At 55.6% G+C, this 22,734-nt stretch overlaps 8 protein-coding genes across 8 annotated transcripts; 4 read left to right on the top strand and 4 right to left on the bottom strand.

The window, feature by feature from the left end:
* Positions 1-73: 73 nt before the first annotated feature.
* AYL99_11244 (hypothetical protein) lies at positions 74-1,693 on the bottom strand (the record flags this gene model as incomplete). Its single annotated transcript, XM_018842750.1, has 3 exons — positions 74-782; positions 908-1,064; positions 1,219-1,693. The coding sequence occupies 3 exons, from the start codon at positions 1,691-1,693 to the stop codon at positions 74-76; spliced, it is 1,341 nt and encodes a 446-aa protein (XP_018688163.1).
* A 459-nt stretch (positions 1,694-2,152) lies between these two features.
* Positions 2,153-3,805, bottom strand: AYL99_11243 (glycerol kinase; the record flags this gene model as incomplete). Its single annotated transcript, XM_018842749.1, has 3 exons — positions 2,153-3,147; positions 3,204-3,610; positions 3,669-3,805. The coding sequence occupies 3 exons, from the start codon at positions 3,803-3,805 to the stop codon at positions 2,153-2,155; spliced, it is 1,539 nt and encodes a 512-aa protein (XP_018688162.1).
* A 1,592-nt stretch (positions 3,806-5,397) lies between these two features.
* Positions 5,398-6,541, top strand: AYL99_11242 (hypothetical protein; the record flags this gene model as incomplete). The annotated part of the gene is made up of 3 exons (XM_018842748.1): positions 5,398-5,702; positions 5,762-6,302; positions 6,365-6,541. 3 exons carry the CDS (start codon positions 5,398-5,400, stop codon positions 6,539-6,541), a joined length of 1,023 nt encoding a protein of 340 aa, XP_018688161.1.
* Positions 6,542-7,837: 1,296 nt separating this feature from the next.
* AYL99_11241 (hypothetical protein) lies at positions 7,838-9,991 on the top strand (the record flags this gene model as incomplete). Its single annotated transcript, XM_018842747.1, has 2 exons — positions 7,838-9,089; positions 9,147-9,991. The coding sequence occupies 2 exons, from the start codon at positions 7,838-7,840 to the stop codon at positions 9,989-9,991; spliced, it is 2,097 nt and encodes a 698-aa protein (XP_018688160.1).
* Positions 9,992-10,915: 924 nt separating this feature from the next.
* On the top strand, positions 10,916-12,690 carry AYL99_11240 (hypothetical protein; the record flags this gene model as incomplete). Its single annotated transcript, XM_018842746.1, has 2 exons — positions 10,916-11,589; positions 11,682-12,690. 2 exons carry the CDS (start codon positions 10,916-10,918, stop codon positions 12,688-12,690), a joined length of 1,683 nt encoding a protein of 560 aa, XP_018688159.1.
* An 858-nt stretch (positions 12,691-13,548) lies between these two features.
* Positions 13,549-15,506, bottom strand: AYL99_11239 (esterase/lipase; the record flags this gene model as incomplete). The annotated part of the gene is made up of 5 exons (XM_018842745.1): positions 13,549-14,193; positions 14,275-14,636; positions 14,718-14,893; positions 14,986-15,279; positions 15,340-15,506. The coding sequence occupies 5 exons, from the start codon at positions 15,504-15,506 to the stop codon at positions 13,549-13,551; spliced, it is 1,644 nt and encodes a 547-aa protein (XP_018688158.1).
* A 940-nt stretch (positions 15,507-16,446) lies between these two features.
* Positions 16,447-18,327, top strand: AYL99_11238 (hypothetical protein; the record flags this gene model as incomplete). The annotated part of the gene is made up of 7 exons (XM_018842744.1): positions 16,447-16,887; positions 16,969-17,117; positions 17,205-17,340; positions 17,445-17,606; positions 17,706-17,769; positions 17,850-18,037; positions 18,211-18,327. 7 exons carry the CDS (start codon positions 16,447-16,449, stop codon positions 18,325-18,327), a joined length of 1,257 nt encoding a protein of 418 aa, XP_018688157.1.
* Positions 18,328-19,459: 1,132 nt separating this feature from the next.
* On the bottom strand, positions 19,460-21,946 carry AYL99_11237 (hypothetical protein; the record flags this gene model as incomplete). Its single annotated transcript, XM_018842743.1, has 4 exons — positions 19,460-19,757; positions 19,820-21,648; positions 21,708-21,723; positions 21,783-21,946. 4 exons carry the CDS (start codon positions 21,944-21,946, stop codon positions 19,460-19,462), a joined length of 2,307 nt encoding a protein of 768 aa, XP_018688156.1.
* Between the last annotated feature and the right edge of the window lie 788 nt (positions 21,947-22,734).

The following is a 22,734-nucleotide window of genomic DNA, read 5'->3' as shown; positions in this document are numbered from 1 at the left end:
TCCAGTGGCGAGCAGTCCTCGTCCACAGCAAGGACTCAATCCTCTCCTGAATCCTTGCGCTTCTTCATATTCGCTACCTGAACCGATCGTCCCACGCTCTCCGCGTTTCCAAGGCGGCATCGTACCCCCAACACCAGTCCCTCGTCTCGCGGTCTGCGATCCCATACGCGTACTGCCTGTCTTCTTTACTTTCCGTCTTTCCGTCGACCTGTAACAAGGCGTCCCTCTTCTCCTGTGCCGCACCTGGAGGCAAGTGCAAGACTTCCCCGGCGTGAAGACTCGCGGCCTGCACGGCTTCGGCGCGAGGTTTGCGCACCGATTCGAAGAGGCCGAGAGCGGAGGAAAGAGAGGGCTTTGGTCTTGATCTGTCTGCACAGTCACCGTTCGTGTCATCATACTCGGCTGTCGCCGAATTCAGCAGCGAAAGACACTCTGCTAGCGCGGCGGCGTCTTCCACGGCCATGGAGATGCCCATCGACAGATAGAACGCCATTGCATGCGTCGCGTCTCCCATGAGAACGAATCTTCCGGACTTGGACACCCACCGGGGGAGTGGCTCGACCTGGTGTACGGGCCAGTTGTTGATCGGCTCGTCCGGACGCACCATGTCGATCACACTGGTCAGTTGGGCATCCCATCCATGGAAGAGGGCGTCGATGGTGCTGCGATACTGCGCTGGCGTCCAGGTCGCCGTGTCGACGTCGTCACGATGCGAGAGGACCATGTTCAGCTTGGTGGACTCGAGGATTTGGTAGATCATGGCCGAGCAGCCTTTGCCGATCCTGTTGAGAGCAGCCAGCCAGCCAGCCATCAGCGTCAACGCCCGCTGTGCTGCTGATACATGGCACAAATACGAAGACGAAGAAGACGAGGGGGGCCGCCAACGGGGCACGGCTCTTATACATACCATAAGTGGTTGTTTGCCCTCATGACCAGATTTGCCGTCGCAGGGTTGGCTCGGATCTTCGAGACGTCGACCATGGTGCGATACGCAGCCCAGCCGGTCCTCTGTGCGCCGCGGTCTTGCTCCCCGAGGAACTGCTTTCTCGCAAAGGAATTGATGCCTGGACCCCATCCCAGTGAGAGATGCTCTCGGCCATCGCAACAGAGAGACTGAAAAGAGGAAAAACAAGGGACCAGGAGGAGGTAAGAGAAGAAAGGGCAGCAGGCAGGCAAGCAAGGTGGACGAGGAGAGTTCTGTCTCTCTCTCTCTCTTACCATCACAGGCAACGACCAAGTCGGCCTCCATCTTCTGTCCCTCCTCCAACACCACGACGCCGCCCTCGAAATCATACTCGACCACCCTGGCGTCGACCTTGACCGTAGTCCCGGCCTTGACGACGTGCCGGTGCAGGATCTTGTGCAGCTCGCCGCGGTGCACGACCACGTAAGGGCCGCCGTACTCCTTCCACACATCCCTCAGGTCCACGCTGCCCAACGGCCTCCCGTCTTCCCGCCCGCCATGATGGTGGTGAATGAAGAACGTCCCCGGGAACGCGGCCGTGGCGACAATGTCGTCCTTCAGCCCCCATTGGAAGAAGAGCTTGGTCGCCTGCGGCGTCAGCTGCACGCCCGCCCCGATCTCTGCCAGCTGCGGCGCCGATTCCAGCACCGTCACGGTGTGCCCTTGGAGCGCGAGGGCCAACGCCGCCGAGAGCCCGCCGATGCCCGCGCCGACGATGATGACCTTCATCGTTCGTGGGATGGATGTGCTGCTGCTGTGCTTGCTGGAAACTGGGGGGACGTGAATGGATACCCAGGCTCGCCACCCAAAACTACAGACTGATAAACAGAGTTTTGTTGGGCTTACTCGTTGTAAAAATGCTCTCACGGGTACATGTCAAGTGGTGTGCCAGATGTCTCTTGAAGTCAAAGTTCGGAGAATTACACAAAAACACAGACGGTGCAAGGATCCGAAGAGAGTATCCAACTTTTAGCTACAGTCAATAGCCAGAAGAAAAAAAATTGCTAGACCCTTTTCTTTTCGAGCACGAGGCCGTGGAACCCCAAGCAACTCATTCACTAAGCCCATCGATGACATTGGAAGAGGCTCGTGGTTGACCAGAATAATCTCATCACCAACAGATCAACGCCGTCGACACCATGCTGCAAAGCCCAAAGGCTTCTGACCAGGACTCTCGTCGGAACATGCTCAATTCGCCCAGCCTTTGCTCATCTCCACGGCCTTCTCCCACCGTGCGAACTGTTTAGCACTCTCTTCTTTACCAATCGCAGGCTTGAAGATGGTGGAACCGTCGATATTGACGTCCTTCAGCTCATCGATGCTGTCCCAGACGCCAACCGCCAGACCGGCCGCGATCGCCGCACCCAGGGCGGTGGTTTCGCGCATGGCAGGTCTTTTGACCGGGATCCCAATGAGGTCAGATTGCGTCTGCATGCACAGGTCCGAGTTGCACATCCCGCCATCGACGGCCAGTTCGCTGAGTGTGTGGCCCGAGTCCTTCTCCATCGCCACCAGAATGGCTTTGGTCTGGAAGCACGTCGCTTCCAATGTTGCACGAGCGATGTGGCCCCGCTGTGTGTAAGCTGTGATACCGAAGATGGTTCCGCGGGCGTCGTCGATCCAATAGGGCGCAAAGAGGCCGCTGAAGGCCGTCACGAACGTGACACCACCGTTGTCCTCGACCGTCTCGGCGAGTTGGCTGATCTCGGAGGACTTGTCGATGAATCCGAAGTTTTCAACGAGGAACTTGACGCTTGAGCCCGCCACTGCAATGGATCCCTCAAGAGCGTACATGGGCTTATGTTTGCCGCCAAAGTCAAACGCCACGGTGGTCAGGAGTCCGTGGCTGGAGATGACGGGCTTGTCGCCTACGTTGTACAGAATAAAGCTGCCGGTTCCATACGTGTTCTTGCCGAGGCCTGGCGTGAAGCCCTTTTGGCCGACGAGTGCAGCGGATTGATCTCCTAAACAACCGGTGATCGGGACACCTTTGAGGACGGTTGATGTGAGCGAACCATACGCCGAGGAGTCGGAGGAATGGACGATCTTAGGAAGGTGGATCTTTGAGGTATCGATGCGGAAGAAGTCGAGGAGAGAGTCATCGTACTCAAGCGTTTTGAGGTTCATGAACATCGTTCGTGACGCGTTTGAAGGGTCGGAGACGAAGATATTTCTCGTCGGGCCTTTCGTCTCGACGTCAGTATATAGTGGTTACAGAAGTTACAAAGAAAGATCTCACCTCCATTGAGTTTATACACGAGCCAGGCATCGATGGTGCCAAAGGCCAAAACACCCTTCTCATAAGCATCCTTCACCTTTGCTTCGTTCTCGAGCAACCAGAGCAACTTGCCCACTGAAGGGTAGGTGGAAAGCGGAAGTCCGCAAATGTCAGTGAGCTTGTCAGCCCCGAGCCGGTGCTTCAGCTTTCGTACGAGGGCCTGCGTGCGAGTGTCGGTCCAAACGATGGCGTTGTACAAGGGCTCTCCAGTCTCCTTGTTCCACAGAACAGTTGTCTCGCGCTGATTGGTGATGCCAACGGCCTTGATGGTGTTGATGTTGTGACCCTGGTCCTGGAATTGTTGGACCGCCCCGTCGATACACTTCTCTACCGAGGCAACAATCTCTAGAGGGTCATGTTCATGCCAGCTGCATCTTGCAGTCAGTGGAACTGATCAGTTTTTTGAGACCGAATAGTGGGACTCACCCAGGGTGCGGGTAAATCTGCTTGAATTCAAGCTGGTGCGAGGCAACGGGTTCGCCTCGCTTGTTGAAGATCAGAAACCTCGAACTGGTGGTTCCTTGATCGATGGAACCGACAAAGACTTCTTGAGTACTGCCCATGGTGAGGTTTCGCAAGAAATCCATAAAAATCTCTCAAAATAAATATAAGAAGTGAGAATGCCTCAGGGGAAAATGTCTCTATCTGGGGAGCAACTGGAGCACTGGAGGCCTGGAGAGATTCTGTGGAGGGGAGGAGACAATGTTATATAGAACGACAGCGGGGGAACACCGAAGCATGTGGACTTGGAAGAACGGTCGCATGACCCTTGCTCTGGGGAGCCGTACCACGATGGAGCGGGTCGTGATGCTCGTAGAAGTCGAATCTTACGCGAGCTCATGGCACCGCAAGCTGGAGTTCCCCAGTTGGTGATTGCTCGGTATTCCGCAGGAGTTTTTGCGAGCTCTCCCGGACAACACAACCCCGAACTCCACAGACCAAACCCCCTCTCCCATTTCCATGCGGCTGGGACAGCTCGGTGCTGAGACAGGCGACGGGCATGGGGAAGGGCGGGCGGATTGGAAGCGAACGCGGGAAAGATCAGGGGTGCAGAGCGTGGCGGGGGAGGAGTGAAAAGTGACATAGCTGCGGAGGACCTGCAGCTGATTGAGCCAGCTTGGGATACGGTTCGCGACGTGATACTGAAAGCAGGTGTTTGCGGGGGTGAGCGGAAGGGAGAGGAATAATGGAGGTTGAGGAGGAGACGTTCGGGGAAACGTGACCGACGTGCATTTGCCGAGGCTTCCCCACATGCCGGGCATACTGTACTACGGGGCAGGGAATGGCGAAACTGTTTTTCCGGCCGGAAACAACTCCGCCTTCAGCTGGTATGCCCTCTTCTTCTCGCCCAGTTACTTTCTCTGCCTCTGCAACGTCACATTTGTTGGCAAGATGTCGTGTCCACCCAGAAGTAAATTTGTGCCACTGAAAGTGTGACTGAGGGGCAGACGCTGACATTTGTGCCATCGCTTTTGTTTTACACGGTCTGACAGCCAGTGTCGACAGCTATGGCAGACGTCCCTTTGACACCTCATACAGGTTCCACGGCATATACATTGATATCAGCCTTGTACAAGTCGGGTTCTTCTAAAACTGCTTCTAGAAGGGCTCTGTCCCCAGCCGCAACCCTATGCAGGTCGGGATGTCGTCTCCGAGAGAATTTTAAGGACATCCGGCTCCGGTCGTGCGAAGTTCGGCGACACTAGCTGAAGAAAAGAATATGAGTGGCAGGGTTTTCTCGGCCGTCATACTGCATAATTGGCTCGTGTACAAGCCATGATATGGTGTGTTATGCAGGGCCAACGTGCGGGTGTCCCGGCCCCATGCAGAGTCTGGTTCTAGACTTGACACAACAAGGCCTCGTATCGGTCACAGCAGCCGTCTGTTGGACTAACTCTGTTTCCACGTTTTCGGTATCACTTGCAATAGCGCTCACGATTACACAGAGTGGAGTCCAAGGTATAGACAACGGGGGCATGGAGTTATACCAAGGGGTATCCGTCTATATAATCCACGTCCTCCTCCCCATGGGCAACCTTTCATTCTTCCTCGTCCCCACAAAGCCGTGCAACATCTTTCTGCCCATCTTGCCACCTTCATCTCTTTCATGTCCACGTCCTCCTCTTCTCTACCATTGGAGAAACAGCCCGCCACAATGGGAAGCATCACCCACCAAGAACACCTCAACGTTCCTCAGCAGCAGAGGCGACGGACTTCTGTTCAAGACGTCCCTGCTTTTGCTGAGCACGGGCCTCTTGTCGACCACAAGATTCCTCAGGCCGATGCCGTGCAACAAGAACCTGATCTAGCTTGGAGTCGAATCCGCCACTTCCTTCGAGAGCCGCTGTCGGAATTCTTTGGCGTGTTTATCTTGATCCTCTTCGGTGATGGCGTCGTCGCTCAGGTAGTCCTCAGCGGAGGCACGAAGGGAGACTACCAATCAATCTCCTGGGGCTGGGGGTGCGTTTCTCTCCCGTTGTATACGTTTTGAGTTGTCCATGTTGCTAACAGTGAGATAGGCTTGGTGTCATGCTTGGAGTCTATACCGCCGGCATCTCAGGAGCGCACCTCAATCCTGCAGTGACCTTGAGCAATGCGGTGTTCCGCAAGTTTCCCTGGCGGAAATTTCCTGTCTACATGCTTGCCCAAACCCTCGGCGCTATGGCAGCCTCTGCGATCGTCTACGCCAACTACAAGTCTGCGATCGACGTTTTCGAGGGAGGTCCCAACATCCGCACCGTGGGTGGGGAGACCTCGACCGCAGGCATCTTTTGCACCTACCCTGCGCCGTTCATGACGAAGACGGGCCAATTCTTCTCAGAATTTATCGCCAGTGCTATCCTAATGTTCTTGATCTACGCGTTGAAGGATGACGGAAACATTGGCGCAGGAAACCTCACGCCTCTGGCCCTCTTCTTCGTCATCTTCGGCATTGGTGCCTGCTTTGGCTGGGAAACTGGCTATGCCATCAACCTTGCTCGAGATTTTGGTCCGCGCCTCGTCAGCTACATGATCGGTTACGGCCACGAGGTCTGGAGCGCAGGAGGCTACTACTTCTGGGTTAGTTTATACACCTGCTGTCCGAGATTGTGCAAGATCTGAAGCTGACTATACGCGAAAAGGTCCCAATGGTTGCCCCTTTCTGCGGATGCACATTCGGCGGTTGGCTCTATGACACGTTCCTCTTTACTGGCGAGAGTCCAATCAATACTCCTTACATGGGCTTCAAACGTCTAATCCAACCTAAACGGTCCGTCTGGTCGAACACTTACACCGCCAGATCCGAGAGCCAGGTGTGATTCAAGGCATGATTTCTTGTTGGATTCTAAAAAAGGAGAGTTTCTGGCGGGACGAGCTATGTCTGTGGAGTTAGGAAGTCGTGAGCGCAGGCGTTTATCATTGTTGTACATAAATATTGAGGACATGTGATTGCAGAGAAATCACAGGAGGCAATGAAAATATTTTACATTATATGGCTTTTCTCTCCACAAACTCTGCTCCAGAACCCATCGGTGATCCGTGAATCTTCACGGCAGGCAGGCCTCCTCATTCATGATTAATTGTGATAGACTCTATCAAAACTCTGGTTATTCGTCATCCTACAGTTGAATGCCGTGGTCAACAAGTGATGAGCTGTCACCCTTGGGCAACAATGCTCTATTCACTTGAGACTGACCACGGGTCTTGCGGGTGGATCAGTTTCACCTGAACATTTCAGATGATTGCACAGTGGTGCAAGTGGCATGATCAATCCACATAAAGCTGTGAGAGCCACACGTCGTGTCTCCTGAGGAAAAGTCCATCGTCCAGTCCCGGAGATGGCCGACATTGGCCACACAAGATTCTGGGATTGAGGTCGTCCAGCCTGGACGAATCAGACAGGGTCGGCTGAGTCTTAAGGCGTCGATTTTCATGGACCGGATCTCGCGACATGTAGGTAGTGGCAACATACGGCCGATGGCTTGTTCTTCAGCCATAAAGTTTCCGTTGGTTCCTGAGATCCATCCGCGATACGACGTTGGTGAAAAAGGGAGGCGGCACACGTGCCCGATTGGGAAGCCTTTCAAATGGGTGTATTGCGTCTGCTGCATCTCGGGCTTTTCAGGCCGAAGGATCAATTTCCGGAATTCGGTCGGACCTGTTAACCCGAGCCACTTGCTCCTCACTAATTTCTCCGCAATGACGAGGTTTCCTGCCTCAGTGTAACAAACTTCAATACTCAGCATCACGCGAGATGCCTAGAAGATCCGGGGTCGCCAAAGCTCGTGTCGGGGGCTGGGCACGGATTGCTCTTCGAGCTCGGTCATGCAAATCCCCCGAGAGCAGTCAGTGGCACAGCACTCTTTCTCCGCCATGCTGCATTTCTCGTCAATTGCTTGTCGATCCAGAGTCATTTCACGACGCCTTCAAATATCGCCGCCGGCGTCCTCCTTGACATAGTTTCGTCACTCTGCTTCTGGCCAGAGACTCCAGCTCGCTCAAAATTCATACTCTTTTGGCAGCTTTCGAGGTGCTACCGCCATATGCTCAAAAGCTCCTTGGTCTTCACTTGACGAACTTTTTGACTGGCCGCTCCTCAGCGAATTCCCTCTGCAATGGCCTCCCGATTCTCTATGCGCCGGCTGCTCAAGCCATTGGCGTACGGCACAGGTCTGGCCGTGGCAGGTACCGCAGGCATGTACATCATTTACCGTCCTCGAAACGTCCCGGGAGCAGAAACGCTCGCGCCGAAACCGCCCAAACGAGACGAGCACGGAAATATCATCCCTCCCAAATTCCCCTACATCAAGACGAGAGCCGAACAGATTGCCGACCTCAAGAAATCGTCCTCGGCGCCGTCCTCGGAAATCTACGACCTTCTCGTCATTGGCGGCGGAGCTACAGGTACCGGCATTGCCCTGGACGCAGCCACGAGAGGCTTGAAGGTGGCAATTGTGGAAAGAGATGATTTCAGCAGCGGCACAAGCAGCAAATCTACCAAGCTCGTCCATGGCGGGGTTCGATATCTTGAGAAAGCAGTGTGGAATCTTGACTACAATCAATACCAGCTCGTCAGAGAGGCTCTAAGAGAACGGAAAAGTTTCCTGTACACTGCACCCCATCTGTCGTCCTGGCTTCCGATTATGCTGCCCCTACAGGCGTGGTGGCAGGCACCGTACTTCTGGGCGGGAACCAAATTCTATGATTTCCTGGCCGGATCAGAGGGAATCGAAAGCTCTTACTTTCTGCCGCGAAGTAAGGCCCTAGAAGCATTCCCCATGTTGAAGAAGGAGAATCTTGTCGGTGCTCTTGTGTACTATGACGGCCAGCATAACGATTCAAGGATGAACATTTCCCTGGCCATGACCGCAACATTATACGGGGCCACATCGGTCAACCATCTGGAAGTGACAGGCCTGGAGAAGGATGCAAACGGCAAACTCACAGGTGCCCGAGTACGAGATCTGATCGCGGACAAGGATGGAAAAGGCAACAGCGGAGAGTTCGTTGTCAAAGCGAAAGGCATCATCAACGCGACAGGCCCGTTTTCCGACGCTATTCGGCAAATGGACTCCCCCGGCGACAAGGATATTGTCGCCCCGAGCTTGGGAGTACACGTTGTTCTCCCCGGCTACCTCAGTCCTGAAAACATGGGCCTCATCGACCCCTCCACATCTGACGGGCGTGTCATCTTCTTCCTCCCATGGCAAGGTAATACCATCGCTGGGACAACGGACGCGCCCTGTGCCATCTCCCAGAACCCAGTGGCCGGAGAGAAAGATATTGAGTGGATATTGAATGAGATCCGGACGTATCTCACACCCGACATCGATGTGCGGAGGTCGGATATCCTTGCTGCCTGGTCAGGTGAGTTTCCATTGACTTATCCACCGCAGTAGACCTAGCTGACAGTTTACTCCTTAGGAATACGTCCTCTCGTCCGTGATCCTAACTCCAAAAAGACGGAAGCCCTGGTCCGGAGTCATCTTGTCACTGTCTCAGACTCCGGGTTGCTGACTTGCGCCGGCGGCAAATGGACGACATACCGACAGATGGCTGAAGACGCCGTCGATAAGGCGATCGAAGCATTCAAACTGCAACCGAAACCCATCAGCTACGTCCCAGACATCAGCGGTGTCAATGGGATCGATCCCTCCGTGAGTCTCCTCAATGGAACCTGTCAGACGCATCATATCCGCCTGATTGGAGCTCACGGGTACTCAACTACCCTCTTCATCAACCTTATCCAGCACTTCGGCCTCGACCCAGACGTTGCAAAGCACTTGGCCAGCGACTATGGCGACCGGGCTTGGGATGTCGCGGCGCTGGCCTCTCCCACGGACAACACGGAACACTATCCCCTCCGTGGTCAGCGACTGTCATCATTGTATCCATTCATCGACGGTGAAGTCCGCTATGCCGTCCGCAGTGAATATGCGCAAACCGCGGTCGATGTCCTCGCGAGACGCACCAGGCTGAGCTTCCTGAATGCGCAGGCTGCGCTGCATGCTTTGCCCAAGGTGATTGATATCATGGCTGAAGAACTGAAGTGGAGTGAGAAGAGAAAGCAGACAGAGTGGAAAGACACTGTGACATTCCTGGCCAGCATGGGTCTGCCGAGCGATTTGCTGCAGATCACTCGCGAGCAAGTTTTGAAGGGAGAAGTGTCTTCGCGGATTCTGGCACCTCCGAAGGGCAACTCAGAAGGTCCCGTCCCTCTGAAACCGACACTTCAGCCAGTGTCGGAGGCTCACGGGCCTTTGCCATGAGTGTTTTTGGGGCTGCTTTGGGATGATATGGGAGTCAGTGGCTTGGGAAAACAACAAAAGTGGGAACAGAATGAAAATGATACCAGGAGGATAAAAGCGAGGCGCCATGGAGTTTTCGGGTCCTGGAACTTTGTTGTGACTTGGAAAAGGCTATCAGTAACAAATGATCTGGGGGCATGTCACTTTTCCCTACCTCCCACACAAATGTATGATGCATATCTTCATCAACTCGTGGGCTCTCGGCGTGCTTCCTCGTGCCTGGCTCGATGTTATTGAGACAAGCTAACAACCGTACCTGCAGCAATTTGGAGAATGGTCCTAATCAACGTCCTGCTGAGCATCTCGTCCAGGGGCGGGGATCCAGCCATGAAGAGATCCGTTCGGCAAGAGTGAGAGACACATGGCAAAGGTCACGTAGTCCAACACGGACCAGGATTGTCTAGCCGCCTATGGGAGTTGGGGAACCCCACGTAGCTTCCCTCCCTGTCCATGGACACATTTTCTGCGTATTATTATTTCAGCAAGTGCTCGGTAGCTCCGCATATTAATAGTGACCCCAGATACCTCTCCAGGTTTGTCCGTAAACGGAAAAGCGGCGGGAGGTTGGAGAACGTGGGGCGCATGGGGCTGTGGGACCTCCTGGCCAATCACAGACCACAGATCAGCCACCGGGGCGTATCTGATGTCGGGGAATCTCTTTGTAAACTGCTCCCAAGGCTTCCGTCCACCGGCGACCTGGGGGTGGGAGGGAGCTCTGTTTGGGTCAAGGGAGCCTCTGCTATTAGGATATACTCAGAGAGAATCCCAACTTATAAGAGACGGCCGAACTCCGCGCCTTCCCTCCGCTCTCAAGCTCCATCTCACCTTTTTTTTCCCTTCTGTCTTCCCCAGGGCCGACCGGATCAGCATATCCAGCCACTCAAGATGCCGTTCCTCGGAATTCTCGACGACACGAAGCTGCCGCACGTCCCCGGCACCGTCATACTCGAAGAAGACGCCGCGCATTCGCAGGACGTGACTGGCGGCCTCAAACATGGCACGGGGCGCAATGCGCACATCGTGCTGGTGCCACAGCCTTCCAACGATCCCAACGACCCACTTAACTGGCCGTACACCAAGAAACTCACGGCCCTGGGCATCACCTGCTGGGGGTCGATCCTCTACGCCGCCGTGGTGAGCGCCATGCTCAACTCGGCCTTCTACGAGATGTCCATCGAGATCAACACCACCATCCCCAAGCTCGTGCTGAGCTCGGGCTACCAGACGCTGGTCATCGGCGTGACGGGACCCCTATTCTCGGCCCTGTCGCGGAAATGGGGCACCCGGCCCATCTTCCTGTTCGCGTCCGTCTTCTGCCTCATCGCCGACATCGTGGGCTCGTGCGTCGACACCTACCAGGGCGTGCTCACCTCGCGGATCCTGCAGGGGTTCGCCATCGCGCCCTACGAATCTCTGGTCTTCACCCTGATCAGCGATATGTTTTTCGTCCACGAGCGTGGCATCTACGCGTCCTGCATCAATTTCATCCTGGCCGGCATCTCGAATTTGACCGGTGTGGTTGCGGGCCCGATTGCGTCGAATATCGGATGGCGATGGCTGTAAGTTTTTATTTTCTTTTATATTTGCCCATTTCTTTCAAACCATCCAACTTGAGCCTCGAGTCTGGCAATGCGGGTCTGATTTCTTGCAGCTATTACCTCCTGGTCCTGTTCGGCGGGATCCAGACCATCCTCCAGTTCCTGTTCGTCCCCGAGACCAGCTACGTCCGCGATCGGCGCTACGAGATCGACGAGGTCAAGAACGACAACCTCCAGGACCTGGCCGCGCTCGAGTACCAGGAGAAACTGAACATGGAGAAACCCGGCGTGGCCACCCACGCGGAGGAGACGGGCGCGACGACGACTCCGGCCTCGGACGAGGCGCGTGTCTACCACAAGAAGACGTGGATACAGGAACTGGCCATCTTCAGCGGCACCTACTCGAATGAGAACTTCTTCCAGCTCCTCCTCGCGCCCTTCGCCGTGGTCCTCAACCTCGCCGTCCTGTGGATCCTGATCATCAACTCCATGTACGTGGTCCTGTACGTGGTCATCGCGTTCTGCCTGGCCCAGCTCTTCGCGCCGCCGCCCTACCTCCTGAGCCCGGCCAGCATCGGCTACCTCTCGCTGGGCCCGTTCGTGGGCGGCATCCTCGGGTCCGTCATAATGGGCACGCTCTCGGACCCCTTCATCAAGTGGTGTGCGCGCCGCAACCGGGGCGTCTACGAGCCCGAGTACCGCCTGATCCCGTGCGTGCTGGGCGTGTGCTCGGGCGCGGGCCTCATGCTGTTCGGGCACCTGGTGTCCGAGGGCAAGTCCCCCTACGCGTGCGCTACCGTGCACGGCCTGATGCTGTTCGGGGTGATGTTCCTGTGCATCGGCACGTCCAACTACGCGCTGGACGCGTACCGTGGCATGGCCAACGAGATCTTCATCGCCAGCATGGCCGTCAAGAACCTCATCCTGTATGGCTTCAGCTACTTTGTCAACAACTGGACCGCCCAGGTCGGGCCCCAGCACGCCTTCTACGTCTGGGGCGGCGTTGCCTTCGCCCTCATCGCCACCCTACCCTTCATGTTCTTCCTGGGCAAGAAGTACCGCAGCTACTGGGCGAGGCATAACCTGCTCGAGAAGATGCATATCCGGACCCACGAGGAGTAGCCTCTCTGTCTGCATGCATTGCGTTTGTTGCGTCGCATCACATTGTTAGGGAGAGTTGCGACGCTAGTCATGAGGCACCATGTCCGGTGACAACTGACATGGTTTGCTCACGATAGTCCCCCCTTCGAGATTGACAGAAGGGGATAGGAAAATGCCATCTATCTCCACTTTCCCGCGCCCTCCGTCATCACGCTATACGGTAAGATGGGCGGGTCTATGTTTCGGGATTCTGAGAACCGTAATAGCACATAGCGAGCGAGCATTTTGACCGTTCTCACAAATAATACCCGGACAATGGCACATGTACATTGATTTCCCTCCCGCTCCCTCCCGATTCCCTCCCTAGATGCTGTGTGTACTGTACTGTGCTATTTCAAAACAATGGATTCTAGAGGACATCCACCGCCGCACAACCCCAAGGCGAAAAGGGTCTCTCTCAACTTTGATCCCACATCCATGGCCGCGCGGGAGGCCGGCCGGGCATGATCTCCCACGTGGTCAACTGCCACGGTGCCACCGTAAAAGAAGCGGTCTTCTCCCTCCTTCGGGTGGAGCGGGCTTAGCGAGCGAGGCACAATACATAAACTGCGGTCCACAAGGCTAGAAACGGGTGGGAGAGATCCACGTGGGCGTTTAACTCCCTATTGTATGTTCGACGTGTACTATGTATCGGTGACTTGTGTGTGTGTGTGTCCCCAACTACCCCAAGGACCCGGCGAGGCTGAGACTCGGGCGGCGCCCAAAAAGGGGGGTTCGGTGGGTGGGTGGGTGAGGCGCGATTTCAGGGAGCGCCGTATACATCAAGCAGGTTTATCCCCACGCCATGCCGTCCGTGCTGCTATAATCCCCCTTCCCCTCTCAGAGACCCATCCTGAACCTGCCTACCGCCTCGTTCAACTTGTCAAACCCCACCTTGTCCCCAATGTCCAAGATCGCCTTGCCTCGCCCCGTCTCCGGGGCTTCCGCGTCCTCAATCACCCTCGCCGTCGCCCGAGCTTCGTTGCCCGTGGACGGGCCGAACACCTTCGCGGCCCTCTTCTCGGGCGTGTACCCGGCCCACGGCGCCTGCCCGGCCACAAACCGGACCACGTCCAACCCGAACGCCTCGGCGGCGGCCCGTTGCGCGGGCGGCAGGTTCTGGTTGTGGTTCTGGAACAGGAACACGACGTCGAGCACGTGGGTCGCCCGGCCGGGGTAGGCGCCCGGCCAGGGGTTGGGCTCGTTGAAGAAGAAGGGGAAGATCTTGGGTTCGGCGGCGGGCGAGAGGGGCCAGCCGCGGGCGAAGCTCGTGGTCGCGCCGAAGAAGCTGATGTCGTTGACCAGCTCGAGGAATTTCACGAACGCGGCTTCGTCGTCGTCCAGCGTCGAGTCGTTGAAGCCGTAGGCGGCCAGCAGGGACTCTGCAATCTCGGGCGTGGCTGAGAGAGAGGATCGGAGGGACGCCGGGAACTTTTCCCGGATCCCGGATTTCAGGTGGCCCAGCATGAACCCAAGCACGGAGGCCTAGACAGAAGGTGAGTACCGGGTGAGAGGAACAACATGGGATCGTTCAAGCCCGATCAAAGAGAGCTTGTTCAGACTTACATCAAATTCGCTGTGTCCGATCATCAAAGCTTCCAACCACTGCTTGCCGGGCATGCTCTGATCTGTTCTATCGGCGACCTCTGCAAATGTCGGCTGTACGGGAATAATGTCCCCGTCCACTGTAGGTAAGAATGTGACAGACGGCGGCAGTTTCGCGATCACCTCGTCCATCGGCAGCGTCAAGAGTTTTTGGATCCGTTCTTCCGCATCGAGCTTGTCCAGCCCCAGAATGGAGAGAAGCTGCTGGTACGTGTGTTCTTGGACCTCTGGAGGGAACACGGGCACGAGAAGACAAGAGCCCCCCGTGGCTATCGCGCGGTTGAAGAGCGCCTCCTTGGAATAGAGATGCAACGTGGTCGCGACTGTGAGATTCTCTGTGTCAGCTGGGCAAATTCCACCGTCTCTGAAGTTACACAAGGCCTTGTTGCCCCCGTCGTCCATACCTGCTCCGGCACTCTCGCCTATCACGGTGATCTTGTTCGGATCGCCGCCAAACCCGGCAATGTGCTGCTTGACCCAACGGAAAGCAGCTTGCTGGTCACGAAGTCCGTTGTTGGGCTTGTACCCCCGCTGGCGCAACTCCTCTGAAGTCAACATGCCTGGAAAACCGAGGCGGAAGCTAGTTTTTCTGTTCAGCAGTGTCCGCACACAGGTTTCGGTGTGGCTCTGGGAGTCTGGTTGTTGGGGCAAGGGAAGTATATAGAGACGTACTTGATGCCCACACCGATCACAGGAACTCCATTGTCACGGGCCAGCTTGACGAGTTTGGCGTGGTCGTAGTGCGGCCAGGAGTTTGCCCCGACCACGAAGCCTCCACCGTGCATCCAGATAAACACGGGCAGCTTCTGCCGTGTGAGATCGACGACGCCACTCTGGCCTTTCGGCACCGTGATGTTGAGATTCAAGCACCCCAAGTCCGAATGCACAATGGGTGGCTTCGGCATCGATTTCTGGATAAACAGCATCTCATTGTCGTATCCGTTCGGGGGAGAGAACGAGGAGGGCCTTGTAATAGGATCGTTGTCAGTATCTCCACGACTTCAGTGGCGAGAGCGGCCCCATTACCCGTGACTTGTGGCATCGACTGGACTTTCGTATGTTGATTTGACTTGAGCTTCCGCAAGCCTGTCGGCGAGGGTGGCATACTGGACCCCGAGGAATTGATACACCCCGTCGCCCTCACGGCCCTTGACCGACCCGATGGAAGGATGTTCCACTGTGACTGTCGACATGGCGACTGAGTTGGGGGGTGAGTAGGGTATCTGATGTCGGCTATCTTGGTCAAGAGCCCAACACACTTTCTTGGTGCCAGCCTCGTCAGGAGTTGTCGTGACATTGCCGTATCCTTTGTCTTTACCCCAATCCATATACATACTCACATACTGTATACTGATCCCACAATGTGGAGAGCCCCACGTTGCCTATTTGGTCTCTTCGTCACGCAGCACCACCACTTCACATGGATGTTGTTGGCCCTCAAACAGTCATATTCAATCTCCCATGTCCTCTTGGCTTATGTCTGTACCATGCTGTGGTCCCCTGCAACATCATATGTGCTGACATGATGGCTCGGGGGGACTGAAAGTATCAAGCAAGCTTCGAGAAGGATTTCATCCAGACACGAGTCGGCCGGAGCTGTGCCTATCCGTGCTGCAAGCGACGTAGCATCGTGATGAGTTTGAGCTAGACGACTGGGAAATGTCAGAGCGGATTGCAGAAAGTGGTACATTGCTCCCTCAACCTCAAGCCGATATCCTTTCCTGTTCAAGCTGGAATACGAAGTGTATGAGCAAAGACCAGCCATCGCAGTGAATGTATTGGTTGAGGGAACATTGGTTCTTCGAGAAACAATTCCTCGGCATTGCTGACCTGCAGAGACTACATATGCTTCCAAGTTCCAACACCTTCTCTTTTTTATCCAGCTTCACAATATGCAAGGAGTCAGAAATGATACGAAGGTTGGTCTGGTCGATCAGCAGCTCCCGCAGCTTGTCATAGGCTATCGACCTCGGTAAGGAATCGTCTCGCCGTTTCGTCGAGGCGAGTCGTTCTTCTCCGCAACATCGCTTCACATAGCTGGCATCAACATCCTTCCAGGCTCTTGTTTTCCATGCATCTGAGTCGGTGACTGAGAGACGGACTGACTGACCCAAAGCTGGAATTGACCCCATCATGTCCAGCATCCTCCGCGTGTCTCTGCTCCTTGTCCCCCTGCTCTCGCTGCTCCTGTACAACCAAACCCCACAGCTCGCCACGCTCGTCGGGCGCGTGGAGATCGACAAGACCCGCCTTGTGCGCTGGGCGAACAGCTCGGCGCTCAACAACCACGACTGCCAGGTCGTCCGGGCGGCCAACGCGTGCGAGGACGTCAAGATCCATTTCCCCTCGCACACGGCCTTCTTGTCCTGCGGTGACCCCGTCGAGAGGACCCATTGGTACCCCTGCGCCGGCGTGCGCACGGTGTCGCGTCGCGCCGAGTCCTCCTTCCGCGAGCAGCTGTTCAAGCATGATCTGGACACCGGCGTGACCACCGAGTTGCGGATCGAAGGCCTCGAAGGCGATTTCATCACCCATGGCATCGACATCTTTCCGCTCCCGGAAGATCCTTCTCGGGTTAGATCAGATCAGACTTTCTCCTTGGACACTGCGTGTTAAGCAGAGGACGGACCGTGGCTGACTCTCGTCGTGGGCTAGATCCATATCTTCGCAGTCAACCATGCTCGCAGTGGTGACTCGATTGCCGTCTTCGCGCACACGCTCGGGTCGGACGTAGTCGAGCTGGTGAAGAACATCAAGCATCCGAACATCAAGACGGCCAATGGAGTCGCCGCGACGGGACCTTTGTAATGCCTGCCCTTGTGCTGACCCGTCATTCATCCTCCCTCGATCGCAAGGGAAAGCTGACTTTCCTCCCTGTCTTCCTTTTGTAGGGCTTTCTTCGTCACCAACGACCACTACTTCGCCGGGGGTCCGCTGCGGACTGTGGAGGAGATGCTCGGTCCATTCAGCTGGGCGACCAATGTCCAATACTGCAACGCAGCAGCAGAAGCAGAAGCAGAAGCAGACGTATGTAGGCTCTCCGTCTCCCCGTCGCTACTGTTGCCCGGCTTGAACTTTTATGTGCAATCAATCTGCTCACTTATGCATTGCCTCCCCTTCCCCCAAAGCAGGACTCCACCACCATCCGCTGCAGACAGGTGTCGGGCACCTTCCCCGGCGCCAACGGTATCAACGTGTGGGAAGATCGTCTGTATGTCGGCGACTCGAAGAATGGAACCGTCACGGTGTTCGAGATTCAGGGGGACAAGAGCTTGACGTATCTACAGACGGTGGTGAGTGAGCCTCTGTCCCATTATCTGCTGCCCTGTCCAGATCGAGGAACACAGAAAAGGGTCAGTTGCCTTGTCAATCCACGTACTCACAATGGCAAGGACCTCGGAGCTGCCGCGGACAACATCAACATCGTCCCCAGCACAGGTGACCTCATCGTCGCAGGTAAGGCCAGCCTATTCATCTACCCATACGTCCCTTCTCGCAGAACTCTGCCCAGTGGCCACGAACTCACTCGTTCCCAGTCTTCCCCACTCTGGAAGACCTGCCGGCGTACCTCGAAAACGTCCGCGCTCTGGGCAAAGACTTCCTGGTGCCGGCGGCGGCGCTGCGTCTCCGGCGCGCGACCAACTATACCCCCGAGCTGATCTACTTCGACGACGGGTCAAATCTGAGTTTCATGACGGCCGCACACGTGTTCAACGATCTGTTTGTAGGCGCCAGTGTGCTCCAGTTCGGCGGCTTCGCCATCTGCAGGGCACCGCATGGGGCGTTGGCGTAGTTCTAATAGCTATAGCTGGCTAGCTGGAAGGAGGGTCGGAATGGGCCGAGGACATTCATGCATAGATGGTTGTTAGATTTCGGCCACGGTTATGAGATTTCTAGACGGAGGAGCAGAAGAAGGAGAAGAAGGAGAAGAAGGAGAAGAAGGAGAAGAAGGAGAAGAAGGAGAAGAAGGAGAAGAAGGAGAAGAAGGAGAAGAAGAAGCTTCGTTTGCACTAACTCTGTTGTCTTATGTAGTTGGTCGAGTTTCTTCATTCCTGGCCAAGTGTTTACAGTCGCTTGCTTTACCTCTTCGGTATGTCTATCTGCATTCCGTTTCCTCATTCGCGCATACGACAGATGTCGCTGGTCATACCGGCTTCTTGCTGTCCTCGCGGCATTGATGTGGATTTTCTCATTTCCTACACTGTGAAACTCGGCGCTGGCATGGACGACCATACCACAGATGTCGCCGATCGTGCCGGCTTCTTGATTTGGCGTCACGAAAAAGCGGTCGTGTATTTTCGTCGTCGCCGTCGCCGTCGCCGCCGCTATCACAGTTCCGTGCTTCTTACTTGTCCTTTGGGCTCTCTCAGTATAGGACTATGTAAACCTGTGTGTCGTGAGACCCTTTGCGGTCTTGCCGGGGCAGGACATCGGCAGAGAAAATTCAGAAACCCGCCGTGCTCATCACGAGGTCCGCGGAGGCCTCGAGTTCCGTTTCTTCGTGGGATTCGAGCCCGTCTCGCTGTTCGCTCAGCTGTCGAGCTGGATCATGACCCCACAGCTCATTTCTAGTCGCCAGACGACGTGAAGGAGCAGCCGTAAGATTGATTTCAGCCGGCTCGGCAGCTGTCATGGTCTGTCCGAGGTTCTGACTCCGGTTATCTTTACATTTTGACGTTATCAGCTGAGTTTCACGCTGTCGCCGCTGGACAGCTCGAAGAGAACACGAGGTTCTTCATGATGGGACCTGGTTTGCAGCCACCACATGATCTGCCTAACATATGGTGGTGGGGGACGGTCGGCTTGCTGAAGTAAGGCTTTCATGTCCTACCGAACACTCCCAGCCATCTCTTCAAGAACTCTCTTAAAGACACGATCTGTGGTGGGGACTTCGTCGACGCTCGCCATCCAGGATGCAGACGGTCGGGGCCGATCAGCAACGAAGCGAAAGCGTATCGATCAGAGGGGTGGAGAGCAGCAGAACAGACCCAAGTGGAGATTTCGAAGATGAGCAGAAGGCTGCCTCATCGTCTGTCGCGCAGCAGATACATGTACATGTCAACTCGGCTATATCGGAGGCATTGCAACTGCCGAGTCACCTTAGGACGGTTGGGCAAGTCAAGCGGCCACCCTGCTGAAGGCGCATCTACTCGTATGGCGGCTTGAATATCAACCAATCGCTCTCCGGATTCGGGATGACGAAAGCTGGTGTGGCTCGAGAGTTCGACGTTTGGCCCTGCGTCGGCGTCGTTTGGTTCTGATTCGTGACCGACACAGATGGATCAAAGGCGTTGTTACCCGCGATGGCGTTCAATCGAGGGTAGTTGAAAAAGTCAAAGACCTCCAGGAATTCGAGTTCGCTTTGCGACGAGTTGTGCGTGGTAACGGTATCAAGGACGGAACGAGGACGTTGCGAGGTCAGGAGGTTTAATTCGTAGGCACATCTGGGAATTGAGTGTCAGTTTCGTTTGGGCTGAAGAGCGCTTAGGAGTCCCAAGATACTTACCTTCTCATGGCGGTGAATGTCCGACCGGAGCCATTGCTTCCCTCTTGCACTACATCATTCAAGATTCTAGCGTAGTCCCCAGCAACCTGCCAGTGCCGTCCCATCTGCTCCAGAGTGGAGATAAAGAACATGATTTTCGGGTCCACCTCGCACTCCATGGTCGCTGCATGGACGAGCAGCAGCCTCGCGGAAACCCACAGCGCAAAAGCAAACGGGTGGCCAAGAAGTGCAAGCATGCCAGTATTCATGACGTCTTGGGCAATCTCCCTCAAGCTCTCCACGGCGCCCAAACAACGTTGGATGGCATGGTACGAAGGTGTGAAGACAGGAGATTTGATCGTGGGGTAAGCGGCGGAAGAATGCAGACGGATAACAGACGTGACAAACGCCGCATGAAGCATGATCCAGTTGGAGATCCTGCTCCCAGGGTCCGAGTGGCAGAGCTGAGAGATTTTCCCATACTCACCCGGCAAGTTCTGCAGCCAATCGTTCAACTCGCCATCCAGCTCACGGTAGGTTTCACGCCAGCGCTGTATGTCGGAATGGCGGGTGATATCGAGAGGTTGGTGGAGGAATCGATGGATACGACTGAGGATCCCGAGGACTTCACAGTGGTAGGAGAAACTCCCCAGGTTTTCTGGTTTGTTGACGATCAATTCCGCGGGTGCGCCTCGTCGACGCCACCGTGTCTCAACAGGTTCGTTTCGTGAGAAGAGGTCGTACCGACACGGGAGACACCGGTCCATCTCCCTTTCGTCCAGGGTGAAGGTGTCTGCGGTAGCGACGGTTGCGTATCTGTCAAGAATGAATGTCATCCAGCACAGACGGCGGCGCTCTTCATTTTCAATCCAGGATTGGGGTTGTGCGGCCTGAAGGAGCGTCGCCGACGGATAAGTGCTGGACTCGAGGTATGCGCCCTTCTCGACATCCAGCCCCAGCTGGACGATGTTGCGCGTGATGAGAGCTAGTAAATTCCACCCCTGTTGGCCGTTTGAGGTCCCGAGCACGTCGACCGCAAGGATCACCAGCGCCTGGAGGGCGCGTACGTTCGGGTGGTCAAGAGCATACATCATAATCTTCTGTCTGGAGATCTCGTGGAACTGTCTCCTTGACTCCGGAGTCAGGCGTGAGTCTTTGGAGAAACGCATGGTAGTGGCGACAATCGCGTGCACGAGCACCTTGTCAGCATCGTTCATTGACTGTGAGCCGAAGAAGGCATCGAACGTGGCCTTACGGTCCAGGATTGGGGACCAGGGGTTGACGTGCTTGAAATAGAGATCGACCAAGGTATATAGCAAGTCGTATGGAGGTAGCTCCGAGTCTGGCATCGATGGCGCCGGCGTCGAGGTTGGATACCAAGCTGCCGAGTTCGCTCTCTCGCTTGGGGCCACTAGCTCGTGGCCGCCATTGTCCACAACGGATCGGATGGACATGGCATCCTGGGCTCGGGGGTACTGCATTCGTTCATAGGCATTGGCGACGGGCCATCGGGGATCAGAACCAGGAGTGTCTTGGGAAACAATACTGGCGGTCGAAGGGCGAGGATCGTTCTGAGCGTACGCGTTGAACGACGCAGATTGGGGCTGGTGAGACATGCGAACGGAGCCCGGTCGATGGGTTGAGAAGTCCCCATGTTCGGCGATGTGTTCCTCGAGTCGGCGACCCATGACCTGGAGCAGAGCTTCGAGGCGATTGATCTTCTCCTCGAGCTCGCGTCCGTAGCCCACGCGAAGACCGGGCTTCTGTCGCTCTTTGTAGACGCATGTTCGATTGTTGCGCGCACACCAGCCACAAGCAGGCTCTGCTCTGTCGCACTTGACCTTCCGGGCCTGCTCTCACTGAGTCAATAACACTGCGCTCGAACAGTCTCGAGGCTAATCCCACGAACCTTGCAGAGCTCACAGCTTGAGGAGCGACAAATTAGTGTCCACGCGAACTCGAAGATGGCGAGGTGTGTTCTTACGAGATTTTCACGAGCCTCTTCCTCTTTTTGCTCGTGGTGGTGCCATTCTCCGGCGTATTGTCGGCGTTGCCATCCTCGTTCTCGACATCACTCCCTGAGATAGAGGAATTTCTATCTTCGGAGGCGACGGTAGGAGAGGTCTGGACAGCAGTGTAAGTGGACATTGGCACGGGGCTCAAGAGGTCCACCGAGGGAGTTGTCGCGACATGCAAGGAGCAAAAAATCGAGCAGTGGGGAACCAATATCGGAGTGTAGAGCCAGGAGATAACACGGAAGGGTCAAATGATGCTGCAAGATACCGGATCCCGAGGTGCCAGTGAGAAAGGGAGTGAGAAAGCAAGTTGGTCGGCGTCTAGAACGCGAGGAGGAGCAGGGCGAAAAACGGGCGCGAAGAAAAACCCCGCGTTTATGCAGTCATTACAGTTGAATTACGGGGGTCATCCCCCATCCGCACCCGCATCTGCACCGGCAGCCACACAGCCACACAGCCACGCAGGATACAATTACTGTAAGTCCACGTAATACTGTTTGTACCCGCCTTTCACGCATCTCATCCCCCATACCCCAGGCCGAACGCCTGATCTCTGCCTGCTTATGCTTACCATCTTGACGCCGTGGCAGACCTGGCATTCTACCCCGTCAATAGGCATTGAAGCACGTGGGAGCATAATACTTCAAGAGGACAGCTCCAAGCGTCCAGATACGGTGGACTCGGTGGATCTGGCCTCTGTATAACCGCTTGGGGGGTTTCATGGCCAGGGGATCCCCTCAACTATTAAGTATCACTCGGATAATGAGTTATTCCGACGTGGCATGTTCGCCGTAAAATACGATACGGACATTTCCGTGATCCGGTGGGGTAAGAATGATACGGAGCTTACATAACCCACTCCCTGCTGGATTGATAGACCGAGGGGTACAACTAACTGTATATACGAGGTACAGTTCCATC

This window comes from Fonsecaea erecta (assembly GCF_001651985.1).
Source record: "Fonsecaea erecta strain CBS 125763 chromosome Unknown Scaff13, whole genome shotgun sequence".
Lineage (NCBI taxonomy): Eukaryota > Fungi > Ascomycota > Eurotiomycetes > Chaetothyriales > Herpotrichiellaceae > Fonsecaea > Fonsecaea erecta.
This window is presented reverse-complemented; position numbering and strand designations above follow the sequence as displayed.